General features: G+C 41.9%; 1 protein-coding gene across 1 annotated transcript in view; it reads left to right on the forward strand.

Annotated features, from left to right (window-relative positions):
• Positions 1-13,177, forward strand: part of IL17RC (interleukin 17 receptor C) — a 60,295-nt gene that overhangs the window by 35,419 nt on the left and 11,699 nt on the right. The window contains exons 10-15 of the mRNA XM_066596753.1: positions 597-654; positions 1,968-2,131; positions 7,209-7,259; positions 9,269-9,317; positions 10,135-10,253; positions 12,339-12,404. Of these exons, the coding sequence (XP_066452850.1) occupies positions 597-654; positions 1,968-2,131; positions 7,209-7,259; positions 9,269-9,317; positions 10,135-10,253; positions 12,339-12,404 (507 nt within the window). The remainder of the gene's footprint in view (positions 1-596; positions 655-1,967; positions 2,132-7,208; positions 7,260-9,268; positions 9,318-10,134; positions 10,254-12,338; positions 12,405-13,177) is intronic.

Consider the following 13,177-nt stretch of genomic DNA (forward strand, 5'->3'; position numbering starts at 1 on the left):
CATCCCACACTACCGAAGCGTCATGCGCTGTACTGCGCATGCGCACCAGCTCGAGGGACGGGAACAGCGTGGCGGTTCCGGGGGGTCAGTATGAGGGTTTTGGGTGGTTCCGTGACGAACTCTGCTGCAATATTCCCCTAGCGGGGTCCACCATGGCTGTGGGCATGAGGCCTTAGGCAGACATTAACCCTTCATCTGCTGCAGCTGTGCAGTACACATAACAGGAGTCGAGACATTTCACACAGTGCATCTACACAAAAGACATGACATGTATGATATTTATGGAGTGGTCAGAAATAGGTGCCCTGGGCCACTACACATCCATGGTCCCAACCATTCAAATAGTCAATTAGTGAAAATAGAGCATGCTGCATATCTTTTGCGTGACCGAATTACCCGTGCAAAATACTCGCTTGACAATAAACGCATTCAAATCAATGGCTTCTATTCACTGCATATTGCACATGCAAAAACGCATGCAAATACAGTCCTGTAAATCCGACCTCAAGGTTCAAACACTATTGTTATGCTTCAGTGTTTGTTTTTTATTAATGTCTGATCTTCCATAACTGACTTGTCACGTTCTTCCCTGGCAGGCTTGGTACAATGAGCTGGAGGATGCTGTCAGAACGCTATATTGCCCATTTAAAAATCGTACGTATATAAACTTAATATACCTTTAACTTTTTTAAGGAAACTGTAACTTTGGCTGTGCACTTGCGGCAGGAAAAAACGGAATTTCAGCACCGCCACGCGTTGTAGCCCTGATTAAATGTTATGATTTTGATATACGCCATATCCTAGTGAACCGGCAGAAATTTACATCCTTCAGTCGTCCTTTTTGATTTGTCGATTTTAGTGAAAGCTGGGTAAAAACCAATATGGCTGTCTTACAGGGGTTGCCATCCGACTTTCATAAAAATGACAGTGGGGGATATTCCACGGTGTTTGTGCTCGCGACTCAGCGCAATGTATTTGCACTATGAGGGCTAGGGGGAAAAAATGAAACCACTGATTTCAATAGGAGTTTGTCGGTTTCGTTTTCACTATTGGTATTTCTCATCTGTGAATACCATGGCTGATAAAATATAGGACATGCCCTATCTTCCCCGCATGTAGTGAACACATCGTTGGGGAAGATGGGGCAGCACCTATATTCTCGTCTCTTTTTTCAAACTTCTGCGCTCTGGCGAGGAGTCTGAACTGCCGGTGAGTGAGAAGAAATCTCAAATACGTTTGTGTGAAGGAGCCCTGACTCTCATGCACTTTGCTTCTACTGTAATGCATTGTGTATTTTCCACGCGCAATTCCGCAGTAGAAAATACGTAACTGCATGAATATACCTGTTCAGATGGTAGACTATTCCATGGTGCTGACCCGTGGATTAGCATTTTGAAACACTGCGAATCTGCACACAGACTTGGCCCATTTAATGGGGTAAATCCACGTGCCGTTGTCTGCCATGGTTTCTGTATGGAAACTGCAGCAACAATTGACACATTTGTTTTCCTGTAAGATGGATTTTACGTTTTTTTTCTGCACTGTATGAACAACGCGGCGGATTTATATTGAAAGTAATGGACCGAGGAAAATGCAGATTCTGATGTGTATTCAGGCGTGGAATCCGTGAAAACATTTTGTGATGTAAAGCGCTTAAACAGATGGGCACGTTTTAATCCCAGTATGCGGCCGTGAAAATCACCATTGATTTCAATAGTTTAGTTTTCACTATCAGGATTCTCGCGCGTTATTACTACACCCGAGGAAAAAAAAGACCTATATTCCTCGCACGTAGTTAATACTATCTTACCATTTTTGTTTTCAAACTGATGCCGCCACTAACGTGGAGTTTTAAGAGTCCGAAAACCTGTTTCATGCACTAATATGCTCTATAGCGGCGAGCGTATTAGCGCATGCCCCATGTGATTTTGTGCTTAAGGTATAATTGTGTTTGTGATTGATTTCAGATTCAGAAGCGAAGGTCTGGAATGACAGCAGGTTCACGGTGAGGATGGAGGACAACATGCTGTTCTGTAATCTGGCGGCGCCTTGTAATCTGTCCGCTGAGCTCTCACTTTGTTGGAAACACAAGGACGACTCGGAATGCCATGAGATTTCTAACAGCAGTGAGGTGAACGATCTTATATACTGAACCATAAATTACGTGATAATATTTTTCTGCGGTTTTGCATTATTACAGCAATATTAAAATTTACAGTTTTTTTTTTAAAGTTTTTTTTCCAGTTTTGTATAATAAAACCCCCTTTTTAGGGGGAATTTCTTTTTATTTGCATCGCTGCATTCAAAATCAAAGAACCTTTTTATTTTTTAATCAGCGGAGCTCTTTGCGTGATGAGCTGTAGTATTTATTGGTACCATTTTAGGGTATGTATGGCTTTTTAAATTTACTTTTATTTCATATTTTTGGAAAGAAAAATGAACAAAATAAGCATTTTGGGTTCATTTTTTATGGAGTTTTTTGCCATACAGGATAAATAGTTTCTTCAGTTTATTGTACAGGTCATTACAGACGCAGAGATTCCAAACGTGTTTTTTTGAACACTTTTTTTTAGAGGGGGAAGTGGGCAAAAACGTTTTTTGTTTTATTGTACTATTTTTATACACCCTTTTTATTTCCCTGGAGGGGACTTGAACCTGCGATTACGTGATCGCTATAGTAATACATTGCAGTACGTCTGTACTGCAGTGCATTACCATAGTGATCATACAATTGCATACCACAGAAACTGCAAAGCGTGAACGTACCCTCAGTGTTTATTTTAGCCATTGAAAGGTTCAGGGGTCTGTTAGAGCGAGTTTAGGGGGACAGAAGTCAGGACTGAAATCTTATAATGCAGATTTTCTGCTGTACCTGTAATCTGCGGATTTGCTGTGGAAATTCTGCGATAAATCCGCAGCATTTCTGCAAGGGCTATTCCCATTCAAGACTCTCATGACATATCCGCAACTTTTTCTAAGTTCCTTTCCCTTTAAATCGCCCAGTTTCATATGACTCTACATTAGCAGTTAGATTTCATGACTTGTACAAAGTTCACATCTCCGTCCCACGCAGGAGCCTCGTCATCATCCTTGGAATGCACTTCAGATTATAGTTGTAGATGAAACTGAAGCTCCGGACTGGGGCTGATCTAAAGCTAGTCTGGCTATAGGACATACATTTCCATCATCACAAGAATTTTTTTTTTCTAGTATGCTTTGTTTTAAATTTTCAATGTTTTCAAAATCCTTGCTTGCTGTCATTGAATGGGAAGCAGCATAACTTTCTTTCAGTGGATGATAATTGGTCCTGGTCATGTGATGATCACACAGCGTGTTACAAGTGAGCACTCTGATAAGTGAGCTGTTCTGACGTGTTTCCACAGGGGAAAAATGCTGTGGACTGTCTGCTCGGAAAATCCGGAGCATTAAGGCTGGGTTCACACAGGGCGGATTTGCCGCGGAAATTCCGTCCGGAATTTCGCCGTGGCAAATCCGCCTGCGGCCGCTAATCTCGGGATTAGCCAGCCATGTGGACGAGATTTCTCAGAAATCTCGTCCACACAGGATGGCCAATCCGCTGCGGTTAATCCGGACGAAACCACGGCTGCGATGCGGCTTTGCCGACTGCAACCGCGGCTTTGCCGACCGCAGCATGTCCATTCTTTTTTCTTTCCGTTGCGGCCGCGCTCTCCTCTATGGGAGCGCCGACCGCAGCGGAGGAGCGAGCGGCCAGCCGCTTCAAAGCCGCCGCGGGTTTTTCCGTGGCGCTTCTCCCGGCGGAAATCTCGCAGTTTTTGCTGCGGCCAAACCGCGAGATTTCCGGCGGGAATCCGCCCCGTGGGAACCCAGCCTTACAGTGGACGCTGTGCGCAAAAGATTTTTCAAAAATCTCATCCACGGGATGAGGAAAGATTCCTCAAAAAAATCTGCAGCAGAATGGACGTGCGATACGGGTTTTCAATCTGCAGCATGCTAATTTATGCAGTGATGTTTCAGTGCTGATTCCACTTCTCCAAATAAGGGGGTAACATTCGCACCTGTGGGTGCAGATTTAGGGGTTATTCGCATAAATGCATTTGCACTACGTATTATAAAGTTTGCAGCACAATATGCAGTGAAAAGAACCCATTGATTTCAATAGATTTGTTCACATGAGCGTATTTTGCACATGCATTTCATTTGCACAAAAAAACCTCGCAGTATGTTCTATTTGCGTCCGTATTGCGCAAGAAATAGTAGATGGTAAACTGATTAAACTTAACTATCCATTGAAATCACTGGAAACAAGCTTGTATGTTCTTTTTCACCCACAAAAAATCCAATAAAATACGCACACACGCGACATCCATTGTGCAAATACGTAAACACGCACGCATATATGCTTACACTCGTGTGAACCTGGTCTTTGAGTTCCTTCAGACTAGCGTATGCGTAAGTGCGCACACTTCAGCGCAACGTATATACGCGCTTATCAGCACATTTTACTGCACCCTTTGCACCTGCAGGGCATTTTTTTTGCACACGGACCACTACCACGTCCCAATTTAAATGTCTATACTAGTGTGAAGTACACGCTGAACCCGCATCAAACCAGCCGCAGGTCTGCATCATCTAGCTGACCCATTTATTGGAATATGAATACTGTAATCTATAAAGTGTGACGTTTTCCTGTGCGAGAATATGAAATCCATGTTTGGGGGAGGGAAAAAGAAGCCACGTGTTGCTTCTTGACACAGATTCTGCCGGAAATCTGTGTTGGGTTTCCCAAATGGGAATTAGCTGTACTAAAGGAGGCTAATCTGCATCCGGATTTGTGGCTGCGCTAATACAGAGTCGTAGAAGTAATCTGTATTTAATTGGCTTTCTGCCGTGGCTTTCATTGAAAGCTGCATCTGATTATGCTATCTACCTAATATCTCTCTGATATCTGTCTAACTGTCTTTCTCTATCTATCTATCTATCTATCTATCTATCTCATATCTATCTGTCTATCTATCTATCTATCTCATATCTATCTATCTATCTATCTCATATCTATCTATCTATCTGTCTATCTCCTATCTATCTATCTATCTCACATCTATCTATCTATCTATCTATCTCATATCTATCTATCTATCTCCTATCTATCTATCTATCTATCTATCTATCTATCTATCTATCTCATATCTATCTATCTATCTCATATCTATCTATCTATCTATCTCACATCTATCTATCTATCTCATATCTATCTATCTATCTATCTATCTCACATCTATCTATCTATCTCATATCTATCTATCTATCTATCTATCTCATATCTATCTATCTATCTATCTATCTCATATCTATCTATCTATCTATCTATCTATCTATCTCATATCTATCTATCTATCTATCTATCTATCTATCTATCTCTCTATCTCATATCTATCTATCTATCTATCTATCTATCTCATATCTATCTATCTCATATCTATCTATCTATCTATCTATCTCATATCTATCTATCTATCTATCTATCTATCTATCTATCTATCTATCTATCACATATCTATCTATCTATCTATCTATCTATCTATCTATCTATCTATCTATCTATCTATCTATCTATCTTTTTCTGCCCATTAAGTATTTTGTCCATTGAAATCCTCTGGAGCGCCGCACTATTACTCTATTTCCTGCATCTCTCTTGGTGAGGACATCACATCCTGTCCTGAAGCAGGAAGTGGAGCAGCAGTGCGGCGCTCCCAATTCCTCTTTGTGTGCTGATGACAACGTGCGGCACTGACAGCAGGACGGATGCTCAGCTGATGGAAAGAGATCCAGAGCGGCGGACCCCCATCCATCAACTACTGATGAGCTATCCAGAAGATAGATCATCAGTTAATAAAAGGACAGAAAACAGGACCCTGACATTACTTTTCCTGGCACTTCTGAATTATTTATTTAGGTTGCCATGGATACGTCCTGTAGGCATTCCAGCACTACAGTTCAGGTTTTCTCAATAGGAACGACCAGGGACAACTTTGGTCCTTTCAGCTCTTAGGACCGGATTGCTGACCAGTAGTAGGGCAGCACTTGGCAAGGGCATGCACAGAAAGGAGATATAGAGCAGGGGATTGTGGGAAGTGTCGTTTCAAGCTGCATATAGGCATTTTTGAAAATAGGAATGTAGGACAGGATAAGAAGGTAATGGCAGCGCAATTTATACTCATTAGTAGCTGTTTATAAATATGGCATAACCATAACCACCTTTCATATCTGGAATTTTTTAAAATTCCCTTCACAACTGTAATACCCCTTTAATATGACCGTTCATCCCCATAGAGCCATCATTGGTTGGCTGGAGACGTGGGGAGGAGTGCAGCCGAACCGCAAGTATTTTTATACTCGCATAAATGGGCAGATGGGAACAACCAACGAACGTCTAGTTGTTTGTTGGCTGATATTTTGCACATTGAGGGCGTATTTGTGCGCATTCTTGCAATAATCAGAAAATAGAACCCATTGATTTTAATGTGTATGTTCTTACTTCCCAATTTCTCGCACGCACAAAAAAATAGAACCTGCTTTATTTTTGTGCACTTTTGCTCACCAAGCATTCCCATAGAAGTCCCTATAGAAGTCTAAGGTAGGTGCGCAAATTCTGTGAAAAAAAAACACATCTAGAACTCATTAAGCTAAATAGCCATTTAAATCGCGGTGTGCTCATCTGCCAGACGCAAATGAAAATACCCTGCATGCGCAAAAAGTACAATATAATATGCTGATATGCACGCAAAATTCCTTGCACAAATACGTTGCGCTTAAAACATGCGCAAAAACATATAAGCCTGTGAGAAGTCGCATTCGGAGAAATGAACATTCGTACTGCTACTTCCCCTGCCTGCAGCTGACACGTGCATGTGTGTACGTGCGTGTTTGTGTGCATCTGTGAGCTCCTCCTTGACTACATTTTCTGCTTGCGTAACGTAATACAAGTCCGACGTGGGAACGCGGCACACCTGCTTCCCAGGAATTAAACTGATGACTCGTCGTTCAATTGCATAGGAGGAATTTATAATGATGGAGTGATTATATAATATGTGTCGGTGCACTGTAGACTCGTAACATGGATTTATAGGATTACACACATCACATAGGAGTCATATGTGTCATAGAATAGCCTTCGCTGGTCGATCGAGGTTTGAGCTGTAATCTGATTTCTGGTTGTCTTTTAACAGCAAATCAAGCCAGTGATCCTGGAGAATCTGCACCCCTCGCTCTGTCTGCAGGTACGGAACCATAAAGTTCTTTGAAATGGGCTGGATTAGAACTTGCAGTAGCCAATCAGATCATGAGAATGATGATATCATCAGGAGTGCAATGATGGTAGCAGGGGAATGGAACAAGTAGGACACCATAGACTGAGAGGTGAAGTAGGAGGACTGCGGCAACACTAAGGCCCCGCCTTCAAACAGGCATATTTGTGCATGCAAAATTTGCGCACGCAATATGCAGAGAATAGAACCAATGATTTCAATGGCGCATTTCCTTATTTTTCATGTGCATTTTGGTTGCATAAAAAAATTATAGAACATGCACTATTTTTCCATAAAAGTCCATGAGAATACGCAAGGAGATGCGTGAAATGCTGCGTAATTCCGCTGGAAAAAGAACACATCTGGAACTAATTAAGACTAATTAGTCATTTCAATTGGTGCGTCTTTGTTTGCTGCGTGCAAATAAACATACCTTGCGGGCACAAATAGTACAGTACTATAAGCATTGTTCATTGCACAAATGTGCAGTGATCAGGAGCGCGCGAATACGCTTAAACTTGTGTGAAAGGAGCCTAAGGGCTAAAACAGATAAATGTGATGAAACGTTAAGACTGGTGGAATTCTCGCCTGTTAATACTACGTGCAAGAAAAGATAAGGCAGAAACGGTCTTCCTGGTTTTATTTTACCCGCGCGCAATTGTGCGAAATTTGAACGGTAAAAAAATAATTAATTTTGACTTGTTCATGTGCAAATACGCTCCGTAGCAGCAAACGTATATTTCCGTTTTAGCCCTTAGGATGTATTCACATGGGTGAGTTTCATTTGGAATTTCCCTCCGATAGCGATATGGATATGAATGCGCACGTGTTAATACCACTTGATTTCAATGTCTTTATTTGCATGAGGGATTTTTTTCTCTCGCAGTGATGCTGCAGGATTGAAGAATCGCTGCATGTCCTATTTTTGGATGATTCCTCGTAAGGAATTGCCCATTATTTCCTATGCGATTTGCATACCAGTGCGATGCGATTTTTACCATTGAAGTACATAGTTGCACTATGATGTGTTTTTTAAGCAAAAGGGCATCGTGCTCGCATCTAGAATCGCAATTTTACAAGCGTATCAGTCTGAGCTTCTGAGTCTGGATACTGCACTAGGCCATGTGAATGCACCCTAAGGTCTCATGTCCACGGGGGGATCGAACCCGACCCTGACTGTGGCCGAGGACACTGCTTATCCATCTGGGAGTTATGTTTTCTTCACTGCAGATGTGTGCATAAGCGCCTGCCGGCGCGCCGCCACACATGTGCAGTGGAGTTTTTTGTTTTTTTTAACTTCTGCCTTTCTTTTTTTGCTCCCATAAAAAATAATGGCCAATATTGCCAAAAAATTGGACATATTACGATTTTTCAGTCTCGGTCTGAGAGAAAAATGGCCCATGTGTATAAAAATATAGAAAGTAGTAGGGCGACTTTTCTACCAAATTTCAGAAAAATAGAATTTGCTGCGATTTTTCCGATTTCTGGTAATGCTGGTCTCTGCCATCTGTTTACAGGCATCTCTGACATTCCATAAACCTGCTGTAGCAGCCAATGACAGCAGTTACTATGATCACTGAGCGCTGTCATTGGCTGCTGCAGCTTGTTTGTAAACGGGTTCAGCTTGCCAAGTGGCTTCACAGTGGAGACCGGTGGAAGATAAGCGGGTAGAGGTGACTAACCGCTGAACTTTTCATTTTAAGGAGGACCCAGTGACGGGTTTATTTAACTCAGACAACCCCTTTAATAGGGCCTCAGTGAGGACAGGGGTGCAGGGATCAGTTTCATGAGTTGATAGTAAGGTAATCGCAAGACACCTTGCAGTTGAGACCCCCAGTGAGAAGCTCTTTATAGCTGCTTTTTGGCTAATGGATGAGGGTCCCTCACTATAGCATCTCCCTGCAAGGAACATAGAGTCAGGGGATGTCAAGGGGATTCGTTGCTATAAAAGGTTATATATTAACTGTAACTTTATTTTAAAGGTGTCAGTTAAAGGGAAAGTCTTACACACCTACTGCTTAACTGCCAATGGTAAGTACTGTCATACATGCAGACACTCTAGACCAGGGGTGTCAAACTCATTTTCACCGAAGGGCACATCAGCCTTAGAGCTCCTTCACATTAGCAAGGGCGATATCGGACTGTGAATCATGGCCCAGTATTGCCCTCGCCGTCATGTGAAAACAGCCTAGCATCATTGCAGGGCTGAAGGAATCCCCCGACGCAGCTGTCACAGCAGTGGCAGAGGATCGCGATGTTCTTCCATTACTTTCAAAACAATGGACGATATTCCAGAAAATTAGGACATGCTGCGATTTTTTTTTTTTCCTGCATCACATCGTGGTGCCATGCAGGAAAACATCGCTAATGTGAAAGAACCCATTCAAAAGCATGGGTTTCTTAGTTGTGCGTCCCGCAACACACAAATCTCGCACGATTCTCTCGCCAGTGTGAAGGTCCCCTATGGTTGCCTTCAAAGGGCTGATTGTAATTGTATTGTAAGGGCTCGTTCATACGAGTAGTAATAGTGACCCACATAGTGACTCAGTACTAGTAGTGACCCACATAGTGACTCAGTAGTAATAGTGACCCTTTTAGTGGCCCCAGTAGTAATAATGACCCCCATAGTAGTCCCAGTAGTAATAGCAGGCCTTGTGTTTGACATGTATGATCTAGAGCTCTACATTTTGATGTAAGCAGTGTGGACAATTTAGGTGCCGCTCATGCATTTCACAGCCAACATATTTAGTAAAATATATCAGTACGTTTTTGATACTACAAGGTCAGTTCACCAGCTGAACAGACGTATCATTCCACAATGTTATGTATCCCGCTCTCTCTATCGCAGGGACACAACAGCAGAGAAATGAAGCCACAGACCTCGTTGTGAAGCATAAGCGCCAAAACCCTTCTTTCTGCATTGTGAGAAGCAACAAGTGCATTACATTGGAAAATTCGACAAGCCAGGTACTGGACCCCACGCCTGCAGCCTCCCGCGATCTACTCCATTAGCTGCAGCCTTCCTGCTTCCTCAAATGAGTCATTTTTAGAGAACTGCAAAAATATCTAGTCAAAAAACATGACTTAGGCCGATCTCACACGGCATAAGCACGTTTCCACTTACATTGTACCGCATATTTTTAAAATAGGCTTGGGTATATGCACAAGTAAGTGTGTGTTTTAGACCTGTGTCACACAAATGTATTTGCGTAGCATTTTGCGCTCGCAAATTTTGTGTGCAATACGCAATGCATAGAATCCATAATCCATTCATGCGCGCAAAAAAATGTGCAGCATACTTTGTTTTCCTGTGCAGTTGCGCACACAAATATCACATATTGAAGTAATTAACTTAATTGCCCATCAAGGCATGGCAGCCTCTTTAAATTATCTATAAATGTAAATTAGGATTATTGGTCGTGTGAAGGTTCTAGCCTGATATGAATTATATTTTCGGAATTGGTCATGCCAGCTGAATAAAACACATCTAAAGTCATTGAGGCGCAAGCCCCAAAACACCCTCAAAAGGCGTATCCACGTACCTGGTTATAATTTCTGTGTCATGTTTGGTATTGCTGAGTAGTAACAATCATGACCGGAAATATGCCAGTGTTTCCAGTGACTCCGCACATTCAGAACCTTGGGCCGAATATTCCAAATCTGGTATCTTTCTCTTACTCACTCCTTGTTTTATTTCAGGTACTGTCTGTTGTGTGTGTATATATCAACCTTATCTCCATTGTAATATCCTTTTCTGTATATTTTGGTATATATATAAATATTTAGCACTGGTAGTTTTTTTGCTGTACAATAAATCTGCAATTTATTAGTCAAACCTTGTCCATTTTAAAACGAGCCATAACTCTGAAGATTCTGTTAATAATTCCTAATCCAGGTTCCAGATCACCTGGGAAACAAAAGCTAATGGTGGCAGCGATTGTGTGTAGGTATTGTAGAGTGCTGGAGGCGTTAGACCAGATCAGGGGGTGATTCGAGCTTTTTCTGCATATATGCAGAAGCCTGGGAAAGCTGGGTACAAATTCACCTGTATTCTAACGACTCTGTGCTTGAAACCCTGCTAAAGTGATCGATCAAGTCTCTGCTGAGACAAGCGGTCATAGTGGTGAGAGCGCTTGGATTAGCACAATACGTGACAAATTGGAAGCCTAAAAACCCCAATGAAGTAGAAGCCAGTTTTCCTCATTTTAGGGGGAAAAAATTAATTCCCGACTCCAATCTGATAATCGGAATAACTCTTGGATCACCAACCCTTTTGACGTTAATAATGATAATGTCATATAATATTGTATCGCTCAAGAAAGGCATTCAGGCCCCTCTTGTATTGAGTTCGCCATCACCACGTCTTCAGGCAGAGAGTTCCACAGTATTACTGCTCTTACAGTAAAGAACCTCTTTCTATGTCTGTGTAGAAACCTTCTTTCTTCTAGATGTAGAGGGCGCCCCCTTGTAACTGTCAAAGTCCTGGGTATAAGTAGATGATAGGAGAAATCTCTGTATTGTCTCATGATATATTTATACTAAATGGCGCCAATTTTGATAATCAAATTAGTAAATCTTCCTCAATGTCTCTAATGGAAAGGAAGTTCCATTAGGCCACTCAAGTCCAGTAACTTTCTTGTGAGAAACATCACATGATGTCCTGTTGAGAAAACCCTACTTCTGATATATAGAGAATGTTGCTAATAAGTAACCATGGGGTCCCATTAGCAAAGACTGGAATGGTAGCCAACCCCTCCATGAGTGGGTTCAAATAATGGACTATTTCTTTCTTCCACTGGTAGTGGTCCGCCCGCCTCCCCAAACTGTTGTACATGATAAACTGGTAATTATCATTGGGTGAAAAAGAGATCTGAACAAATTAAGCTCAGAGTTGATAGCATGGGTCAGGTCTCCAGAAGGGCTGTGCACCTTTACTGTCCATTCTCCACCTAGGTGAGGACTGGTTATTGCATATGGAAGTGCATTATAGTAAATATAATAAATTCAACATATATACACGTTCACCCTTATTAACTATCATTCTTCCTCCAGATGGAAAGACTACAATTCCTTGATAAGAAGATACTGGAGGATGTCATTACACACAAATGTATGATGGTAAGAATAGACCATCACTTTAGATGTAAGGGTTCTTCCAGATTTACTAATTGTATATTGAAACGTTCTACAACCTACTAATATCCATATATGTAGTTTTTGTTTCAATTTCTTATTGTCATCAGAATCTCTGTTTGCTGTCATTAAATGTGAACCTTCTTCATTACATCCAGAGAATAAAATCTTGTACAGATCTTATACTGGGTGTGAACCCATCGTGTCACGGACTGAGTTAACTTTGGACTAATCCCAAGGCAGCTCCAAGAAGCCCCTTGGTTTTTACCCTTTAGCCCCTCTCTGGTCTTTGCTGCAGCGAACTTTCTGGACGTTACCTCAGGAACAGACTTAGTACCATAACTTAAGCAAGTCAAAAGGCATCAGATCATGGTACCAGGCATGGATGGAGTCAGATAACAGGTTAAGGTCAAGACAGGATGAGTTCATGCAATATGGTAAACAGGGAGAACATTAGTGTAAGGCGTGTTCAGGGAATTTGCAGTTAGTAAAGAGGCCGAGGCCAGGACAGGCAGAGAACGGGAAAGCTGGATATTCAAGCGGAGGGTCAAAACCGAGCAAATTACAGAACACGTTCAATATAATAATTGGAACCTATTGCTATAGTACTTTCTAGTGGGTGCACGTGTCTTAAACTGGGAATGGGTGGAATAGGCTAGGGATGGAAAAGCTGGGTGCGCATATTGGGCATTGAGAATTGGTTCAGAGCATGTATATGCACCCTACAGGCACAGGCAGCAGCCAGACAAGTGATTTAG

This window comes from Eleutherodactylus coqui, chromosome 3 (genome assembly GCF_035609145.1).
Source record: "Eleutherodactylus coqui strain aEleCoq1 chromosome 3, aEleCoq1.hap1, whole genome shotgun sequence".
Taxonomy (NCBI): domain Eukaryota; kingdom Metazoa; phylum Chordata; class Amphibia; order Anura; family Eleutherodactylidae; genus Eleutherodactylus; species Eleutherodactylus coqui.